This window comes from Camelus ferus, chromosome 29 (genome assembly GCF_009834535.1).
Source record: "Camelus ferus isolate YT-003-E chromosome 29, BCGSAC_Cfer_1.0, whole genome shotgun sequence".
Taxonomy (NCBI): domain Eukaryota; kingdom Metazoa; phylum Chordata; class Mammalia; order Artiodactyla; family Camelidae; genus Camelus; species Camelus ferus.
The window spans coordinates 3,667,865-3,689,957 of record NC_045724.1 but is presented as its reverse complement, the minus strand read 5'-3'; the positions used below and the strand labels follow the sequence as shown (position 1 = coordinate 3,689,957).

At 41.9% G+C, this 22,093-nt stretch overlaps 1 protein-coding gene across 8 annotated transcripts in view; it reads left to right on the top strand.

Moving 5' to 3' along the window:
• The window catches only part of WWP1 (WW domain containing E3 ubiquitin protein ligase 1), an 85,973-nt gene that overhangs the window by 41,252 nt on the left and 22,628 nt on the right, over nt 1-22,093 (top strand). For all 8 annotated transcript variants that reach the window (XR_004315961.1, XM_032469923.1, XM_032469921.1 and 5 more), the window contains 9 exons: nt 4,055-4,391; nt 11,498-11,593; nt 13,086-13,260; nt 15,574-15,628; nt 15,713-15,797; nt 15,922-16,050; nt 18,897-18,972; nt 19,080-19,151; nt 21,847-21,935. Coding sequence is in view for 7 of the 8 variants with exons in the window: in XM_032469923.1 (XP_032325814.1) it covers nt 4,055-4,391; nt 11,498-11,593; nt 13,086-13,260; nt 15,574-15,628; nt 15,713-15,797; nt 15,922-16,050; nt 18,897-18,972; nt 19,080-19,151; nt 21,847-21,935 (1,114 nt within the window). In the remaining variant the exon portion in view is untranslated. The remainder of the gene's footprint in view (nt 1-4,054; nt 4,392-11,497; nt 11,594-13,085; nt 13,261-15,573; nt 15,629-15,712; nt 15,798-15,921; nt 16,051-18,896; nt 18,973-19,079; nt 19,152-21,846; nt 21,936-22,093) is intronic.

Genomic DNA, 22,093 nt, shown 5'->3' with positions numbered 1-22,093 from the left:
ACACGTCATCAGTTATGCCTGTGTTGTGTGTGTGTGTGTGTGTGTGTGTGTGTGTGTGTGTTTCTGTGCTATTTTCATGTGTGGCTTCACGTAGCTACTAGCACTGCAGTCAGGATACAGAACTACGCCATTACCAGAGGCTCCCTGGCTCTCTAATTCCTTCAGAGCTGCAGCCACTTTCAAGAGTGAATTGACTTTTAAAGAACCTTAGTGTGTATGTCATACTTTTTAAAAAGGGGTAAAAATGATACTCAGAGTCTTCCATATTTCCACCTTTTTCTACTTTATTTGGGTGAATTGTGAGAGTACAAATGCACAGCGCTATGAGATGTGCGTATCATAAAGTCCATGGGAAACTTACTTCTCAAGGACTAAATGTGAAATGAGGGAGGTCTGTCTTGTAACCCAAAAGTCGTAATGGCTGAAAGTAAGGCTTGAGATAGATTCATTAAGAAGCCAAGTCAGCAGATGTGGTCTTCTATCTGTAGAGAAGGAGATGCTCTGCATAAGCTTCTGCTGTCATTCCCGTCACGTAAGATTTCAGTTACTTGCTTAGTGTAATTCTCCATATTCTTTCATGAGCAAGGAACGTGTGATCCCTTTCTCCTTCCCTTCCTTCCCTGTCTATCTTGTCTTTTTTGTCATTGTTAACAGGTGTTTATTTTGCAGCTCCTGTAGACTGGACACTGCCTTGTGTCTGGGCATGTACACATCACCCTGAGTTTCTCAGCTTCGGCACTGTTGACATTTTGGGCCAAATAATTCCCTGTATGGGTGGCTTTCTGTGTGTTTTAGGATAATAGCAGCATCCTGGCCTGGACTTACTAGCTGCCAGTAATATCATCCCTTTCCTCTAGTTGTGATAAACAAACACTCCTCCAGACATTGCTAAATGTCTTTGGGGGGATGGAGGACAAATTTGCCCCCCGGTGAGAACCACTGTGTATGAATAGTAATCCCTCCAGTCAGATACATGCTCCCCATAGCCTGCTTAGAATTCCCCCTATTGTCAGCGTCTTGAATTGCTGTGGTATACTTGTTGAAATTAATGAGCCAGTATAAATGTATCATTGTTAACTGAAGTCCATAGTTGACCTCAAGGGTCATTATTGTATTGTATGGGTTCTGTGGGGTTTGAGAAATGCGTGTTGCCATGTACCCACCATCACAGTAGCACACAGAATTCTTTCTCCACTCTGCAAATACCCTGCACAGCTACAGTCCATTAACCCTCAACAAAGCAGGCGAGGATACACAATGGAGAAAAGATAGTCTGTTTAGCAACTGGTGTTGGGAAAACTGGGCAGCTGCATGTAGATCAGTGAAGTTAAAACTGCCTCACACCGTACACAGAAGTGAACTCAGTGGATTAAGGACCTAAATGTAAGGCTGATCACTGTAACATCCCTGGAGGGGAACATAGGCAAAACAGTCTTTGACATAAATCACAGCAGTACTTGTTTGGATCCTTCTTCTAGAGTAATGGGAATAAAAGCAAAAATGAACAAATGGGACCTAATTAACCTAAAAAGCTTTTGCACAGCAAAGAAAACCATCAACAAAATGAAAAGACAACCTACAGAACGGGAGAAAATATTTGCAAATGATGTGACTGACAGGGGACTAATTTCCAAAATATATAAACAACCCATACACCTTAATATCAAAGAAACAAAAAACCCAATCCGAAAATGGGCAGGAGACCTAAACAAGCAATTCTCCAGTGAAGACATACAAATGGCCAATAGACACATGAAAAAATGCTCAGCATTGCTAATTGTCAGAGAAATGCAGATCAAAACTACAATGAGATATCACCTCACACCAGCCAGAATGGCCATCACTGAAAAGTCTACAAATGACAGGTGCTGGAGAGGGTGTGGAGAGAAGGGAGCCCTCCTACACTGTTGCTAGGAGTATAGATTGGTGCAGCCACAGTGGAGGACAGAATGGAGGTTCCTTAAAAAACTGAAAACAGACTTACCATGTGATCCAGCAACCTCACTCCTGGGCATGTATCTGGAGAAAAATAAAATTCAAAAAGACACCTGCACCCCAATGTTCACAGCAGCACTATTTACAGTAGCCAAGACATGGAAACAACAAACGTCCATCAACAGATGACTGGATAAAGAAGATGTGGCACATACACATACATACAATGGAAGACTACTCAGCCATAAAAATGAATAAAATGATGCCATTTGCAGCAGCATGGATGGACCTGAAGATTGTCATTCTAAGTGAAGTAAGCCAGAAAGAGAAAGAAAAATGTTATATCACATCATTTATATGAGGAATCTAAAAAATAATAATCATAATAAGGACACAAATGAACTAATTATCGCTTTGATTTCTTGAACATGTGTGAGCACATCTGACTGTCCTTTATGATTGGATTACTGCATTCTGTTGATTCTTATTTTGTAGTTGGCTTTATTCCTTTGATAACTAAGTTTAAAAAGCTAACGCTCTAACCTGTTCTTAGAAACAATAATCAGTAAATATATGTAAAATAAAATGTGCAGTGTGCTGTATATATTTATTTACATGCAATATACTGTGTATGTGCGATCAGACTGTAATAATTCTACCTAATAAAACTGAAAGAGGAAAAAAATTAAAGTATTAATCAAAACAGACACAAATGTCTACGAATGTAAAAAAAAAAAATACTGTAATATAAAAGCCTAATAGGGATTAGACCAAATGTCAAAAGAATATGATGAAAAATTCATAAACAGGGAGGGAAAATGCACAATAAGTAAAGCTATATTTGAGTTTCATGCTTCTGTGTTAAAATATCCAAGACAATGTGATCACCTTCAGTCTCTGTAATTTAAAAGTAATTGCCATCTAGAGTATCTGTAAGCATTACAGTACTTAATTCTTGAATGGATGTTTTGTAGGTTAGCATTCCAGTTCCTTTCTCTGAGAATGTATATTCAGAAGAATTAATTTGTGATTTATTTCTTTTTGATTTTTACTTTAACAAACAATTCTAAAGCAAAAAAAAAAAATTCACAGAACGTTTTAAATCGTTTTCCTTTTTGTACATTAGACACATAAGAAATGAGTTTCTTCCAAGTTAGACTGGTTATAGATTCAACAACTCTAGAGAGACTTTTCAGAAAATGCTATAACAGCCCTTAGGAGATGGCCGGGTCCTTGGCCATCATCATTTCTGCACTGCAGTGTCTTACCTAGATCTTCAAACACTTGCATTTTTTTTGGCCTTGAGACATCACAAAGAAAACATTTTCATATAGTTCTAAGCAGGAGGACTCAAATTCAATATTTTCTTATTTTTGATAAATACACTGTAAAATTTTAAGAAAATAAAGCATTTTCTTCTAAAAAAAAAAAAAACTACCTGAAGATTCCATTGCTCTTAATTATATCTCTCTCCTCTATTTCACTTAGAACTTTAATGTGTAATTTTCTAATAAGTTTTGTTTAATAATCTATTCTCGTTCCAGTTTTAATTTGATTCACTTTTATAGTGACATGTAGTTGAAATGGATCAATCACGTTTAAAATGAAATTCAGAAAATTGTGTCACTGGATCCCAGTGCTGGCTGTTTCTCTAGGAAGTATAGAATGAGTTCCTGGATTTTTTTTTTTTTTCATTCTCCTCTAGGACTACCTTAAGAATTAATGCAACATTATATTTCCCACTATTGGCAAGAGTTCTTTTGATATTAGCTACATTTGCATATGGAAAGGGAGATTGAAACGAGTCATTTTAAAGTTTTTATGTAACCCATGCAGATTTTCAGAATAATTTTGAAGAAAAACATTTGGTATTTTAAAGTTGATTTCTCTTTCCTTAAGTTAGGGTTAAGGAATATATATATATTCTTAAATTTTTATTATTTATACATTCACATCTAAAATGTGAGCACAAAAAAATACCTGTTTTACTTTATTTCCATCGTACCTGATACATTGGTCCTTGTAAATTAGGGTCTGAGTAAGTGTAATTGATGAGTTAGTTGATTGCCTTGTCATTCCTTGATATTAATAGATCATCTCATGAATTTTCCCTTTTCAGTCAATGGAGAATCATCCTCATCTGCACCAACTGGTGATGCGTCCACCGCGGGTACCGCAGGAGTGGCTGAAGAAACCGCCTTGTCTTCAAATTGCATTAGCACTGCTGTCGAAGATCCTCCAGTTCAGGAAATCCTGGCTTCCTCAGAAAACAGTGAATGTATTCATCCTAACGGTGCAGCATTCGGATCTGAGGCTAGAAGCGCGTTAGACCCTTCCACCTCCAATTCTGGAAGTAGCTCAGCTTCTGAAGCAGCCAAATTAAGACAGCCAGAGGGGAGCGTGGAACCCATGCGGCCGCAGTCTGCAAATGCCAGCACAGAGACTCTGCCCTCGGGGTAGGTTGAATCTTTTTTTAAAGATAGGTAACTTACATTTAATTTAAGTGGCAACTTTTTGATATTATGTGACTGTTGAATATGTATATGTTTCCATTGTTCAGTAAGTTGAAATCTGATAAATAGAATTTGTTTATTTGCTAAAAACGAAGTATTTTATGGGGGAGGTAATTAGGTTCACTTATTTATTTCTAGAGGAGATACTGGGGATTGAACCAAGGACCTTGTGCATGCTAGGCATGCACTCTACCACTTGAGCTATACCCTCCCCCCACTAACAAGCCAAGTATTTTTTAAAACTATGAACAATTGCTCTTCTAGTTAGTATGTGCCGTATGTGCCTTACATTATTTGCAAGACCCTCCTGGTTTGAGTCTTGGTTGACTTTTAGTTAAGAGTGACCCTGACCCTGTGCATAATAACCTCGGTTCCCTAGCTTCCTTTATTGTTAACAGGCTCCCGGGCAAGAGAACGGGTAGCTGTCTTTTTTCGCAGTGAGTACTGAGTGCTGGGGAGAGTCCCCTAACCCTGCTGATTAGCGCTGTTACAAACTCAGGTTTTCACTGCTGCTCAGTAATTCTGGATCTCATTTAAATCTCCCACTGTAATTATTCAGCTTTCTGTGCTTGTCTTTAAAGGGTATTCCATTTGGTCATCTGTCCCACATTTATTAATAGGTCTTTTTTTTTTTGACTCTTTACTTGGCTCTGGTGATACTCACATGATTGATTCATTGTCTCTCCCTTCAGGAAGCTTATTTAGTCGCTCATTTTTAAGCGTATATACAATACAACGTGAAAATGCTGTAATAGAAGTGGGGTGTACACACGCCGTCGTACACAGCTTACAGCAGTTAGAGTGTCTACTCTCATAGCTGCTGGAGGTGCGGCTCTGAAGGTCTCGACCTCGTCACCCTCCTTGTCTCATCACAGTCACTGTGTCCGTGCGCCCCTCACGTCTGAACTGTTGTTTCTCAGTGCTCTTCACTGGCTCGCCTGGGTTTGCCTGTTGCCCAGGTGTGATTTCAGCCTTCGGTCTTCTCCTGCGTCTGTGCCTCCCCTGTTGAGTCTTGCACTACCCACCCCCCATCACTTTAGCTGTGAAATCTATTTGTCCAGGCCAGACCTTTGTCTGAGCTTCCTTTTCTCTACTTACTGGAAATCTCAACTTGCTTCCTGCAAGTATTTGGGGCCCTACAGTATCTTTCCTTCCCTCTGAAAAATTTCTCATTGTCCCTGTGTCTTCTGTCTTTGGCAACTTAATCATTTATCCTAGTCTCATGTGTCTGCAAGTGTGACTCAGGTATATAAGAAGCTGTTCTGACTGCCAAGGACATTCGTGATGTGGTGGGGGGTAAAGATAAGTAAAGAGTGACTGCAGTACAGTGAAGGCTGCGCCAGAGGGAAGTTTAGGGCGCTGCGGTGGGAGGGAACATACATAGAGGGAGGTAGTGGGGAGAAACCTGCGCTCTTGAGATCAAAGAATACCTTCTGGAAGAAATGACCCTTAAGCGGATTTCTGAAGGAGGAGGAGGGATGAGCAAGGCAGTCATGGAGGCACAGGTGTGAAAGGCCTCATTCTCAGCTGAGCTAACCGCGTGTTCAGATCTCTGGCGTCCTTAGAAAGCGAGTAAACTGAACTCAGGAAATAGGATTTTGTTGCAGCTTGCATTGAGCATTTAAGAAAGCAAGGAAAAGAGTCCTACGAAGAATTTTGTATACCTGCTAAGGGTTTGGGAGTTTTAAGCAGGGGAGTGGCATCGTCACATTTGCACTGAAGTACAGATCACTCCAGCAGTGGTGTAGACGGGCTATAGGAGCTAAGGAGACAAGCTAGGACGGCAGCCAGGTATGTGTTTTATGAAGGAGGGAAGCAGCATGCCCGTTTGAAATGGTAAGTCCCTAAACTTAATTCCGTGGGACCAGGTAAACGCTTCTCCACGCCTGTAGCCACCGCATGCTGTCTTTTGCGTTAGGAGAATTTTGTAGGAATCCAGATGAGTGATTTTCAGATCGCAGGTTGCAACCTGTTGATAGATTGTGACGAGCATTTCAACACATAATGAAGTATGTCAATATAGAATAGAGCAGAAAATACCTAAATGTGTTAGGTAAGTGTGCTAGTTATTTCTGGGAAGTCTTTTTCTGGTGTGTGTTTGTCTGTATAAAATCTGTAGGTAAATAGTCTGGCGCACACAGAGATGATTATGTCAAATATATTTCTTACTTTGTGATCTCTTGCCCAAAAAGTTTAGAAGCTGCTAATCCAGGTGAGAAGTTAAGGAGCCTGCAGTAAGGTGGGCGCTAGTCTCCTCAGGTGACGTTGGGCTGGGGGATGGTCACTGGCGTGAGGAGTGGAAGGGGGAGGGGAGCCGCGCTCGGCTCTCCGGCCCGTGCAGCACGTGGCTTCTGTAACCATGTGAGTCAGCAGTTTTCAGATCTACATCTTCCCTCTTTCCTCAGAAATCTCTTTCGTTCCTGTGCTTCCTCTCTTTGGTAACTTAGTGTTACTCAGTGTAACTTCGCCGGTGTTGTGAAGGAAGAGAATTCTAGCCCGAGGATGGCGTCTGAGCGTTACACCAAGTGTGATCTTACCCAAAGGCCGTTGCACTTGCTCTGACTTCTGTGTGGAATGTCGTTTGTCACATATCTGCATGTCTCTGCTCAAATGTTACCTGGTTCCAGAGGCCTTTCCCGATCGCTCTGTCCAAATCAGGCCCGTCTGTCCCCATCCCTCTTACCTGGACTTATTTTTTCCCAACCTACTGTTGTGAAAATTTACAAGCATGCAGGAAAAGTAAAAGAATTTTGCAGTGAACACCTATGTATCTGTCTACCACAGTGTCTGTAACTGACATTTTACTCTGCTTGCTTTATCTCCTGTCTCTTCATTTCTCCATTCGTCTAATTTTTAAACATAATTCAGTAAGTCACAGATATCAGTACATTTTGGCTCTCGAAACTTCAGCTTGTCTGTCATTAACTAGAGTTCAATATTTGTTTAAAGATTTTTAGGTAAAATGTACATAGAAGAAAATGCACATGTCTTAAATGTACCATTTTGATGAGTTTTGACAAATGCAAATCACCCAAACCCTTATCATGATTAGAATACTATCATCACCCCAGAAAGTTCTCTCAAGCCCCGTTTCAGTCCCTGTCCCTACTTTTAGGGAATAAGTCATCACTCTCCCAGTTTTTCACCGCAGTAGATTATGAATTAGTTTTCCCTGTTATAGAACTTAGCATAAATGAGATTGGTATGAGCTCTTCAGGGTTTTTTTTTTTTTTTTAAATCAGCATGATGTTACTTGTTTTATTTTTCTTTATAACATTTAAATCACCAGGTGACATGTATGTTTGTGTGTTACTGTCAGTTTCTCTCCACTAGACTGAAAAGGGGTTTACTGAGTCCATTTCTGTATTCCTCATGCCTAAAACGCTGTCTTCCATACAGCAGGTACTCAATAAATATTTATAAGTAAATTAGTGCTTGATTAAATGATTTTGAGTCAGTGAGCAATTGAGCAAAGCCCCTGGCTGGTAAATGCTTCTGAGGAAATGGTTGACAAGGTCAAAAGCTCCTGAAAATTCAAGTCAGAGGAGAATTGAAAGGCACTCATTGAATTTAATGACAGAGAGATTATTCATTGTTGACCTTTGACAAAGTGGTTTCTGGGAAATAGCGCTGTATTCAGATGGCTCTGTGATGGAGTGAATGGGCCGGGGAGGGGGTGGGGGGGGGTTGGAAGTGTGATAGAAAGCTCTTTGAAAGAGGGGGAACGATGGTGTAGAGCTTTTTCCCTGGGAACATACAGTGAAAGAGGAATGTTTGGTAGAGGCGAGCAAGAAGAAATACCGAACTGGGGAGTAGTCTTTCGTTTTAAAAAATGGGAATGACGTAGAAGGCGGTCAGCTGCTGATGGCAGGAGCCAGGAGAGGAGCAAGTGCACGGAACGGCCAAGTAGCTGCTGATCGTGGTTTACGAGAAAGCAAGTCTTACATCTGCCCATTATCCAAATTTGAAACCAGTAGAGACCCAGTTAGTAACTTAATTCTGTTGTTTTTATTGTAATGTCTTTACCAAAATCCTTCCACAGTGGGTTTTGGGGATTTATACACAGTGTCTTAGTGAGACAGGGAGACTGTGTCTAGACACTGGAGCGGGGAGGAGCGTGGTTGAAGGTGAGGGGCGGCAGTTACACGTCGGCGTGTGTCTCTCTGACATTAAAGAACTCCGCTAAGAAGTCTCGCCTGTCGGCCTGGTACCTGCACCTGTTTGGGGGGTGTTCGTGAATTTCTATGCTGGGATAATCCAGTCTCTGGCCAATTCCAGCCCCTCACTGTTACAGGGTCCACGGGGACAGCTCTTGTGGGCTGTCACTGTGAGTCCCCCAGACAAAGCCTGGGTGTACCCCTTTGTCCCTATACTGCCCCCCCCATTGCTGCCCAAATCCCGCTCTGGTCACCACTCAGGCCTTAGGAACTCATTCTTGGCGACTGTTGTTCCCTACCAAGTAGACTATCACTCTGGGAGTGACAGCTCAGTGAGTTGCTTCCTGGTGCACCGGCTGCCTGGGAGAAGAGGAAGCACACCGGGACCCCAGAGTCGCTGGGCAGATGGAGAAACTTGCCAGGCTCCTCCCCTGGTGGCCAGGAGCATTGTCAGCAGAGGGCCGCCGGGTACACAGCAGGGCTGCAGCCTGGGGCGCCCTACTGCAGGGGGTGGGGGGCGGGGGGGCGGTGTGATTTGCTTTTACTAGGGAAGTGCCTACGCGGTATTGATGTTGCCTTTTGGCCCACAAGGCCTAAAATATTTACTATCTAGCACTTCCCAGAAAAAGTTTGCCTACCCTTGATCTAGGGAATAGAACATAGAAAATTACAAAGATGGTATCCAAAAGTAGTTCTGAATATGAGGTTCTGTGTAACAACCAATTTAGTTGAGGAAGATAAATTCCCTTTGGAATAAAAACACTGAACTCTGGAAGTGATCCCTTGTGGAAAAATGAAGAACCATGTGGCTTGCATTATACTTGGAAGCTGAGTGCTTACTGAATATTTATTGACTGTTAAATTAGAAATGTTTGCAGTTAACTTAGGATGAAACTAAAAAAGGGCTTCGTAGTTCGCTTTATGGATGGCGCTCTTGATTATGTTTATTTTTGACGAAAGGGAAGCTTGTGGCAGATGTGAGCAGCCCCCACGCTCAGCGGTTCTAAACTGGCAGCTCCCCAGAAGGCAGGTGCAGCTGATCAAAGACCCAGTGAGCTTGAATGTTTTGGGAGACTTACGCAACTGGAAAAAATATTTGGAGTTCAATTAATAAGAAGTACATAGAAAATAAGAAAGTGGGGGGAAAGGAGACAATTAAAGAGACAAATCATGTCATGTTCCAATGGCTCAGTTGTTGGGAGGGTTTACCCAGCCCTAAAAATTGTAAGGGAAGGAAGGACATGGCGTATGAGTGTATTTGGAGCTGTTGGAAGGAGGGTCCAAGTTACAGAGTGTACGTTTGCAGTAAAGAGACAGCTTTATCTTCCATAGTGAGAAATCAATACATTATGTTTGAAATTAAACAAGTAGTAAAGCAAGCTTGTTAAAAAGAAAAAAAGACGTATATGTAATTTTGATAAAAATTCAAACCTAAATTAAAAGCAGTAAAGAGTACTTGTTAAGAAAGGATGGAAGCCAGGAAGTTTTGATAGAGAACAGCAATACAAATTCAACGACTGACTGTAGGAATTAATACCTAAAAATAGCGAAGGTACCGTTATCAGGAAGTTCTTGAAACTTGATACACTTTGCAGGTATTTGTTTCTGGCCATTAAGCTTTCATACAAATCAGTAGCCCATTGGTAAGTGTTCTAAGTATTCCCTGAAATGTCTTTAAAACGAAATTCCTTAAATCCTACCTTTCCATGAACTTTTTTGTTATATAAAAACAAAGGAAGTAAGTCTGAAATTTCAGGTTTTAGTGAAATACTTATATATCTAGATTTTTGTAGCACAGGATAGCATGGGTGTTTCAGTGTAGGATTTTATACCGCTGATTTGTGATAGATAAGGTTAATAGTTTATGTGATCCTAAGTCGCCTGTGAACTTGGGCACCTTCATTGTTCATGGTTACTATTTAAGCATCTCGTGACTAATGTTAGATGCGGCTTAAACAGATGATTATTTTTTGCATGCCATTTTAAGTATGTATGTATGTGTACACCTTGTTTAGGGAAAAACTTCAATATGTATGGTCATTGTGTAGGAAAATAACTTAATTAAAGGCCTCTAATCAAAAAGAAGTCAAATTAAATTGGATCCTTGTGTCTAAGAGAAAGGAAAATATTTTTCACTTTTTCTGCTTTCAGTTGGAACCAAGAATGTTAAACTCAGAAAAACCAGGTTTTTATTTTTTATATTTAAAATTTCTATGCCATTTTAAGGAAAGATTAGAGAGGAAGAAACAGGGATCACAGAGGAGAAAATGAGAGTGGGGAAAATGAGAGATTGAGAGTCTTCGAGATAAAACAGAGAAAGATAAAACTGAGATGCCCATAGACTCAGAGACTTACCAAAATGAGAGAGGGGTAGACGTGCACAAGAAGGCACTCTGCATCTAGAAGAAAGAGTTGTCTTAGAGCTGTGTCACCTCCTGCTTTAAGGCCATTTCTGCTGAAATCTTTCAGATGTGTATTTTTTTTAATAGCAGGCAAAAATGGATATTACTTCATTGACATTTTGTGCTTTGGGAGTGATATTAGGCTGAAAGTTCCTTTACCCTTGATTAAATTTCAGTTTTGTGATTATTTGGAATTCTGTAAATTAGTGACTTAAGAAATTCAGGTATTATTCAGTGCTCCCTGCTAACTGTACTTTCTGAGTTTCTGGTACTGGTATTAAAAAAGGAAAAATGAAAAAAGTGAAAAGCACTAATAATTGAGAAAAGAAACAACTTCATTTTGTGTGTGTGTGTGTATGTATATACATATACAGATATATATAAATGCGATCTTTTAAAGTAAAACGTATCTGTCATTTTCTGGATTATAAGGAGTAGTTTTTCAGGTTGTCTTGGTTTGTCATCTTTGACTTTTATTTTTGCGTTTTAGGTGGGAACAGAGAAAAGATCCTCATGGTAGAACCTATTATGTGGATCATAACACTCGAACCACCACGTGGGAGAGGCCGCAGCCTTTACCTCCAGGGTAACGTAGCGTCTCACCATCTTCAGCTGTGCTTTGTCATGCATGTAAACGTTTATCCAGTGCAACACAGAATGATTCTTCCATCCTGCGGGGTGCATGAGTTTCCTCGGTCTGCTTTTGTGGAGAGTGAATGTCCAGTAGACCAGATTGGTTATATTGTGTCTCTTTCACAATTAGTCTGAAGGGCTTCCTTAAGAGTTTGTCAAACACTGGTGTGAGTTTACTGAGAGTAGTTGCAGAATTTTGACCCAGTTTCGGTCCTTGTTCCTTTTTAGTGACGTACTCAGGACAAGTTACATGTATGAAAGGGACGCAAGTCTGATGGAGGACAGCTTATATGTGCGCTTCCCCGTAGATCGTGATCAAACCGGGCTTTACGTGAGAGATGTCAGTGTGATTCAAAATTACTATCTAGTAAATTGCTACAAGTAAAATTACATTACATTATGGCTAAAATCCTAGAGGATTTTTCATGAAAAAAAATATAAAAATTTTGAAAACTGAAAAAAGTTTATGCTCTTAGGCTGTGATTCGAGGCCATTCACAAACCGGTCTTCCTTCTCCTCCGTGCTCATTCATAACTCCCCGCACGCTGCGCCGAGAGCTGGCTGAGTTATGCTTACAGTCTCCTCCCTCTCTGCCTCTGCCCGGAACGTTCTCCTCACTGTCTTGGCCACTCGCGGTATCTGTCCCTGCACGCGCAACTCAGAGTCCGCCAGTGTAAACATACTCAAAGTCCAGAAAACTCAACGCAACAATTACATTATTTTGTGAGATTTGTTGCTGAAAGGGTTCTGAAATCATAAGAATTAATGACACAGATTGGCTTAAAGTGAGCTGCCCCCTGGAGGATGGGGAGAATTCTGGTTGGTGGAGAAGAGCCTTCTATTCTGAGGGAATATTAAAACAAAGCCGTGATAGAATGAAACGTATGACACATGTGGGGCCAGCAAGTAGCTGTTTGGCTCTCACATGGGGCTCCTGAAAGACCTTAATGGGGTTGAGGCTGAAATGGTGAGTTGATTTCTACACTGTGCCCAGAAACGGGGAGGTGACACAGTGTGGTCCCTTCGGCACTTCAGCGGGAAGGTGGGTTTAAAAGCTATGAATTAGTTGACTTAGAATCCTGTACTTGGGCAGGGATGATAGAGGCAGATTGCTAAGTATACAGTAAGCACGTAGTGTTTATCTGAAAAAGAGGGAGAAAGGAACGTCAAACTGACACGGGCACTGTTCAGTCTATGGCGTCTTTTTTAGACAGTCCTTAGAAATCACGTATGGGAAGAATGAGAAGGTAATTCAGCTAAAATAAATAGCAAGTGACACGTTCATAATTCTTCTGAAGGATGTCAGTATATCCTTTCAACTTATCATGTCTTAGACTTGGTTTTTAAGTGATTTAAGTGAAGAGTTACCGAACTATATTGTAGTTTCGTGTATTAAGAGATGATTGTTTATTTTCATTTTTCTCACTGCTGATTTTATTCGGTAGTTGGGAAAGAAGAGTTGATGATCGGGGAAGAGTTTACTATGTGGATCATAACACGAGAACGACCACCTGGCAGCGGCCCACCATGGAGTCTGTCCGGAACTTCGAGCAGTGGCAGTCTCAGCGGAGCCAGCTGCAGGGGGCCATGCAGCAGTTCAACCAGCGGTACCTCTACTCGGTAATGAGGGAGTTACAAGACATTAGCACAACCGCGTCCTCCAGGCACTTGCCCTTTTCTAACTTGGTGACTTTTCTCAAATGTTAGAGATTGCATTACAAGTTTTATTTTTCAGTGGCTGTTTAATAATTAGCATTTCTGATATACATAAGCACTTTAAGTTTTTTTGTTTTTCTTTAATTCTAGTTTACCAGCATCACTATACACTCAGGCTTTTGTCTTTATTAAGTGGTAGTTCCACCAGTGCAATTTCTTAATAAAGCAATTTGTCTTTGCCAATTCCCAATCCTCTGCTTTTAATTATAATCATTTTGTTTGCTTTAAATAAAACAAGTTGCTTCCTGCTTATTAAGGCCAGTCTTTCCATAGTACAGCTACTCTGATTCCCATCCCAGGTTCTCAGAAACAACGCTTTCATCTGCTTTCGCCCACCAAGTATGCATTCTTGGGATTGCAGGTAGTTTTGTCCGAAAAACTCAATGCTGTCTGAAAATTTGACCAATTGGTGGTCTATTTTTTGCCATAAGCAAACACCCACATTAGTTGGGGGGAAAATCCCTTTGTGAAATAGATTTGATCACAGTAAGTAGGAAGTACGAATTTTAAGTACTGGGCATCTCTATAGTGTTCTGAGGCAACTCGAAATCCCAAAATCTAGAAGGGAGTTAGGAAAGATACAAAAAGGAGGCTCACCTCTTTCTTCAGAATCCTGCCTCAGGCTGGCACATCCGACTCCACTTTCCTCGAGGGTTAAGTAGTAAGTTCTCATTTCCAGATTGCCCCACTCCTGGTTCTGTGCAGCCAGCAGAGAGCGGGCGGGCCAGCCCAGCCATCCCGCGTCTCCTGCTGCCATTGCTGGTTTTTCCATAACTTGTACAGAAATCTGTGTAAGGGTCCGCCATTTAGCTGTGCATAATGAACAGATTATATACTCTGTGTGGTTGAACTTCACTGTACACGTGAAAACCTTTGGGAAATGGCAGAATTAGGTGATAATGCACATCAGAAGTGTGTTCTGCACACAGCAGAATGTTTAAGGACGTTTCCTTAAACAGACTGAGGTTTGGTTATCCAAATACAACAGCAGGTCTAGGGTCAGAGTCTGGGCCAGTTCTTCCTTGGCTTGGTAGTGCCACCAAGTGCCCAGGTTCTCTCTGCCCTTTTGCTCCCCCATCCTCATCTGGCTTCATGCTTTGAATCTTGATCTTCTGGATCTGCTGCCCCCGGTCTCATTCTACATCCAGGCAAAAAGAAAGGGAAGGGGAGATTGGGAGAGGGGATGGCTTTTTTTCTAGTAAGCCCCTGCCCTTTACTTGGAAAGGATGCCCTCATCAGGGACTTCTGCCTGTCCCTCGTTGGCCAGAGTGGTCATTCTGCTAACGCAGCCACAGGGAAGGCTGGGAATGGAATATTCTCAGATGGACACATTGATACCACAGACAAAACAGTGATGTGGTTATCACACAAGGAGTAGAAAATGGATATTGAGTACAATTAACGGTATCTGTTTATAAAATATTTATCAAGATGTGTATACTTGTATCATTAAGAAGTGATTTTACAGGTAATGATTTTTATATTTGTCATTCTTTTAAAATTGATGGTAAAATGTTTGTATTTTCTTTTGACTATATTTCTGGGTTGTAATACATAAGCATTAATAAATTTTTAAGTATGAATATATAAAAGATACTAATACAAACATTAAAGTTTATTTGTCTGTAGATAATACTAAAGTTTAATTTTATTAATAGGCATTTGCTTTAAGGAGAACTGTGGTAACTATTTCTTTTGGGCAGGGCAGGGCGGGGTGAGGTGATTAGGTTTACTAATTTTTTATTTTTTAGAGGAGGTACTGGGGATTGAACCGAGGACCTTTTGCATGCTAAGCACATGCTCTACCACTGAGCTACAGCCTCCCCTTAGCTATTCTCTTTTAAAATAATATTACCTCATCTAAACACCACAATTTGCTATATACTCTCTGTCTCATGCCTTTGACTCCTGTAGACTGTTACGGAGTGGGCTAAAAGATTAAAATGTTAATGTCAGTATATCATTTCTAAATCATTTTAGAGAAACTAATTAAATTTTATCACTTGATTGACTTCTCTTAATCTATTATATTTTTAGGACTTTGTGTCTTAAAATTACTACATTCACATTCCTTTATTGTATTTTTTAAAGAATTATTATAAAATGTGATTCTGCCAAGTGCTTAGTTTATTCTTTTATATTAAAATACTGTTTTTAAATTTCATATATTAAAATACTGTTTTTAAATTTCCTCTCCCCACCCTCTTCTCCAATCAGGCTTCAATGTTAGCTGCAGAAAATGACCCGTACGGGCCTTTGCCACCAGGCTGGGGTAAGCGAATCGGTTGTTGGTAAAAATATCTGAAAGGTATATATAGCATATAGTTGTTAAATGCTCTCTCACTCTGTTTTTTAGAAAAAAGAGTGGATTCAACAGACAGAGTTTACTTTGTGAATCATAACACGAAAACAACCCAGTGGGAGGACCCCAGGACTCAAGGGTACGTATGTGCTGCGGCCTCCGTGTCCCGCACGTGTCTGCGGACAGAGCCAGGTCAGCCTGGCTTCGGGTGTTTCCCTGCACCTAGAAGATGCTCACCATGTGACTGTAACGTTACCTTTCAGCTTACAGAATGAAGAACCCCTGCCGGAAGGCTGGGAAATCAGGTACACCCGGGAAGGCGTGAGGTACTTTGTTGATCATAACACAAGAACAACAACTTTCAAAGATCCTCGCAATGGGAAGTCGTCTGTGTAAGTGAGGTTCTTAAATGCTGGGTGATGAGGACATAAAGGTTTGCTTCCCGTTTAGTCTCAAGGTTAGCAGCAAACTTCACATTGCACATCAAGAAAATCTATACAAATAATGCTCTAGTTTACCCGTCTTTGCTCTGCCTTACTACGGAATGGGTTTGTGCACAGAATTCCTTAATAACAGTAGTAAATGCTTAGCCAGTGAGTGCTCTGTGCCCAGGGTTCTTCTGAGCGCTTTATGTACATTAGCTCATTTTATCTTCCAGCAGCGACTTGAGGTAGATACTGTCATTTTCCAAGTGAGGCTTAGGGAGCGTAACTCACGCAGTCGTACGGCAGGTAGTGGAAGTGGCTTCCGACCAAGGCGGTCTGCCCAGGGTCTGCCCGTAACAGGCACATCTCCTGCTGCTGCATCAGGGAGTGCAGTGGTCAGCAAAACCGAAGCTCCAGGTAAACATGACATCATGAAGCATTTGAACGCTCTCCTTCATCCGCAGTCTACTTAGGTGTGATGTCCTTGCATCACCAGGGAAGGAGAAGCAGCCATAAAAGTCTTCCACAGATTCTCCCATCACATCTGCCCACCTGTCAGCATCGGGCTTCACTCTTCGTCCTGAAGACGAGCGCGCACTGTCGCTCTCGAGCGCCGTCCCTCCGCTGGTGCACCGGAGCCGCCCCGCTCTTCTCCGTTGCTGCCCCCGCAGCCGGCTTTCTAGCCCCCATCATCAGCTTTTCTTTCTCTACTGAACTATTCTCACTAGCTGTTATTTCTCCTAGGTCAAAAACAGACAAGCAAAAACCACAGCTCTTCACCTTACAAATCCATCAGTGACAGTTCACTTCTGTTGCTGCCCTTAGAGGAATACGACCTGGAAGAGCTGTCTCTGAATGGCTGTTTCTGATTCCTCTCTCAGACGGACAACAGGGAGGCTCCCCGGCCCTTGCCTTACTGAGGGCACCGGGGACCTCTGCGTTGTTCGTCTGGGGGCGGCTTTGCAGTTCTGTCTCATCTGACGCAGTCAGGAGCATTTGATGGAAATTTCTCTCTCCTGACTCAGCTTGCTTGGCATCCTTCTGCCTTTCTGGTCTCATTTCTTCCTCTGTTTTGTTGGGTCCTTCTTTTCTCTTCAGCCTCTTGAGGTTGAAGTGCCCAGAGCCCTTAAGTCTCTCCTTTTCTGTCTGTGCTCCTTCCATGGTGACCCTTGTCCAGGTCACACTAGTGACTCACAAGGCGTCTCTGGCTTGCGCTTTTCTCTTTAAATTTGCTTCATGCGTTCAGCGGCTTACTTGATAGCTCTAACTCGTAACCCCTTCTGGAGGACCCCCGTCACACCTGTCCGGCCTGGGCTGTTTCCTGTCTCGTTTGATGATGGTGTCACCCTCAGGTGTGCCGGGCCAGAAGTCTTGGACTCATCCTTGACTTCTCTTTCCCACTCACCTCACACACAGTCAGTCCATCAAGAACTAGCTACCTCGCCTTCAGAATGGATCCAGAATCCAGCTGTGGCCACCATGTCCACTGCCACCACTTGGCTCTAAGCCACCGTTGTCTCACCTGGAGTGGTTCCTCTAAGCGTCCCTCTGCTTTCTACCCACGCCTCATGTAATGTTATTCTCTGTATAGCAGGGAGACTGTTTTCCTTTTTTTTTTTTTTTTTAAGTAAAAAGTTATTCCTTTGCATAAAACCCTTCAGTGGTTTCCATTTTAATCAGAGTGAAAAGCAAAGTAATCACAGTGGCTTCCGGGTCCTTCCAGCATCGGACCCCAGCTGTCTCTCCAACCTCATCTCCGTTTTCCCTGCTCATTCACGCTGCTTCAGCCTCACCGGCCCCTTCCTGACACTTGAGGCCTCCACACTGGCCTTTGACTTCCTCTTCACCCAGTCTCACCTGTGTGGCTTTTGCCCTCCATGTCTTTGCTCAAATACTGCTTAGTCTCTGAACCCCACTCTGTTCACCCTTTCACAGGTGAAAAATTCCCCCCACTTCACTCCATGTGTCCTTTTCACACTGCCTGTTTTCCCTTCTTGAGGAGCGGGAGTGGTGAGACATTTATCCCCCTCTGCCACTATGTGGTTGACTTACTCATTCTGTTTCTTGTCTGTCTCCTTCACTAGCACACGGGCTCCACAAAAACAGGTATTTTTACCTGTTTCATTAACAGTAATGCTCTCACTGCTTAGAACAGTGCCGGGTACATACTATGCATTTTTGGAAATATTTGTGGAATGAATTCACTTGACCCTGACAACAGAAGAGAGCATTTTTCATCCACTCCAGAATGTTCCCTTTGATGTGAAAGTTCTTTGCACTCTTCTCTTAGGCTGTCACTCAGTAGGCGAAAGGCCCAGCCCCTCTCACTGAATAGACCCTCTCCCTGCCCGCTGCTCCCTCTGCCTCTTCCCTCACCCACCAGGTGAGCCGAGCCACCTGGGTGTCACTTGTTCCTGGGAATTCGATTCTGCTTTGCTGACTCTCTGCAGCCGTGTTTGTTTCTGTTTTGGATCAGGTTTAAGGTTCATGTCTCTTCTGTCTAGAGCCTCTGTCCTCCTTCAATTTAAGGGTTATCACGAGGTTTTCTGTGAAATAGTCAGTAGTAGATTTTAATATTTTAACTGACTTGTTTGCAAAAGATCCATCATACACACACTCTCCTGGTGTGTGTGTGTTGTGTGTCCTCATTGCTTGAGTCTCTGTTGGCCCACTAAATGCATCTTTACTTCTCTCTCAGCAAGTAAGTTTCCAAGGTCATTTGTAAGACTCTGGTACACTCCAGTTTCATACTGAGTATTAAATATGCAGCTTTATTGTGAGTTAACACATGGTTTGCTTTTATTTTTCTTTAGAACTAAAGGTGGTCCACAGATTGCTTACGAACGCAGCTTTAGATGGAAGCTCGCTCACTTCCGTTATTTGTGCCAGGTACTGCGGTGGTAAATAAAGCTTCTGCTCATAACCATTTAGTTTTACCTTCACACAGTACACACACTGGAACTCACATGATATTATGATACTGTTTTTGTTTTCAGTCGAATGCACTACCCAGCCATGTAAAGATCAATGTGTCCCGGCAGACGTTGTTTGAAGATTCCTTCCAACAGGTAAGAAAGAATTCATCAGAATGAAATAGTGCCGTCAGCCCCGCCCTCTGTATCTGCAGCTCTTGAATCCATGGCTTCAGCCAACTAGGTAGAAAATAGAAGAGGAAAATGTGAATCTGCTTTACGCTGGCAAATGACAGGCATACCGTGTTGTATTGCTCTGCACTTTATTTCGCTTTGCACATACAATGTTTTTTACAAATTGAAGGTCTGCGGCAGCCTTGTGTTGAGCACGTCGGTCAGCACATTTTTTTCAGCAGCATTTGCTCACTTGGCGTCTGTGTGTCACATTTTCGTAATTCTTGAAATATTTCAAACTTTTCCATTATTATTATATTTGTTATGGTGATCATTGATCTTTGATGTTACTGTTGCGAAAAGATGATGACTTGCTGATGGCTCAGATGATGGTGAGTGACTTTTTAACAATAAAGAATTTTTAAATTAGGTATGTGTGTTGTCTTCTGAGACCGAATGCTGTTGCACCCCAATAGACTACAGTACAGTGTAGCTTCTGTAAGCACCGGGAACCCAGGAGATTCCTGTGACTTGTTCTGTTGTGGTAACTCTCTTTATTTCAGTGGTCTGGGGCCAAACCTGCAGTATCTCTGAGGCATGCCTATACCTGAGAAGTACATACACTGTCTTAGGTATTGTAAGTAATTTAGAGATGATTTAAAGTGCACGGGAAGATGTGCATAGGTTACATGCTTGAGCATCCTCGGATTCTGGTGTCTGTGGTGGTGTCCTGGGACAGCCCACCCCGGATACTAGGGAGCACTGTACAGCTTGTCCCCTTGCATTCTGCGTCTCTAAAGGGAATTAGCACTTAGAATTGTAAATTATTCGGAACAGGAAGACTACCACAAAAAAGAGATAACAAGAGAAACTTGGCAAAAAAAAGGAAAAAAAAGAATAACTACCGCTTACTGATTGTCCATTATAATAATGGTCGTAAGAAACCCCATCATGTGTTGAGTGACTGCCTTATGCTTGGCACTAGCAGCGTGTATTCACCATTTCGCTTAATTCACCCTCACAGCATCCCTTTGAGACAGCTCCTATCATTATCTCCCTTTTACAGGCAGAGGTACTTAGGCTGAGAGACAAAATTATTCTGCCATAAATTAGATTAGTAAAATGAAGCTTAAAGAGCTTCTGGAACAAGTTGATGCATTTTGACAATTACTTTTCTAAGACTTTATTTACTGAGAGAAAAACGTCTTGATAATGCTACTAAATTAAAATTAGGTTGGTATAGGTACTGTATTCCATTTAAATACTCCTTTAATGACCTCAGTGTTAATTCCCACCTCCTCGGTTTCTGTGTAAGTGCCGTGATCCCGGGGGACCTGCCAGCGCCCCATGCAGACCCCGCTCACCTCCCTCGCGGTGCCGTTACCGCCGCTGCGCTGTAACACCGCCACCTCACGGGCTTCCTTTATCTCCCTTCCTGGAATTAGGCCCCAGGGGAGCACAGCTCTTTAGTTTGCTGCCGTTGCACGCAGGACCTAGGACGGTGCCTTGCACATGGCAGGCATTAGTAAACCTCTGGTGCGTGAATAGGTGAATGTAATAGGTCTGCCTCTCCTAAATCACCTGCAGAATACTTAAAAGATAAAAAAACCAAAATATTGTCAGTTTTTTTTTCTGATGAGGTTGAGAATTTTTCTTCTTAGTCCCCTCCCAGTGTATTACAGCGATGCGCTAGATTCTCCGTGTACACAGATACACGGGGACTTTTCTGTATATGAGCCAAAATGGAGTAACAACTCTCCGAAGTCAGAGATGTTCACCGCCCAGCTGCATTTTACTAGCTTTTGGAGTTTGGGCAAGATACTCAATGTGGCTATTATCAGAACTTTTTTTGGTTTAATAAATTCTTAGCTAGTCCAAAGCTCTGTTTGAACTTCACTTTAGAAAGCATCCATCTAAATTCAAGGTAGATTTGACTGTGCTCTGTCCTCTGGCCCGGGGAGACTCGCGCCGTGCACGACTGAGCCCGTGGCTGCCTGTGAAGTGAAGGCCTGCTGCCGACCTGTGCCCCGACCCAGCCCGGGCTCGGCTTTGGTTCTGACGTTTGTTTGGTGGAAGTAATTCATTTTTATCCAAAAGTAAAGCCTATTTACTAGTAACCTTTAAGAACTGTAAAAATTTGGTGTAGATACTGTTTGAAGATATGCTTTCTTACACATAAATTCATCATCTTATGAATAACTCTTTATAATAGCTGAGTTCCCTTCCTTTTTCGAATGGCAAGCGTGGTATAAAAGCAGGATCCACAGCAGTAACTTCCGCTTCTCATTAAGTGTTGCTAGTCAGAGAAATCTGCAGGTCACCTTTTGCAAGATTTTGGTACAAGTTGGAGAGTGACAGCGCAGGGGGTATTTTCCAACCTTAGAAACTGTGTCAAACTCTTCCTCTCTTGCTCCTCAAAGCAGAACTACCATTTAATACTAGAAGAAAGGAAAGATATTATATGAAAGTGGATCAGAGAAAGCTTAGTAGAGTAAGACACAGCTGTGCTAGTTTGTGGAACAAATCACTTGATAAGTATCATGAGTTAAAAGCACTGTCGTCTAAGATAAGGAAATGTATAATTTTGAAAATACAGATGAAATTTAAATAGAATTGCTTTGGAAGGATTTTGTGTTATATATGAGTGTTTAAATATCCATGTTTTTGTTTTAATTAGATTATGGCGTTAAAACCCTATGACTTGAGGAGGCGGTTATATGTCATATTCCGAGGAGAAGAAGGGCTTGATTACGGTGGTCTAGCAAGGTAATGCGAAAAACACATCTGCTTTGAAATAAGTATATCTCCATTGTATGCAGTGGGTATATTCTTGAAAAGATATATTTTTTCAACAGCAATCCAGAATTATCTTAAAAAACAAAAATTGAAATGTTGACACAATTCTAGAGGTAACCATTATTATG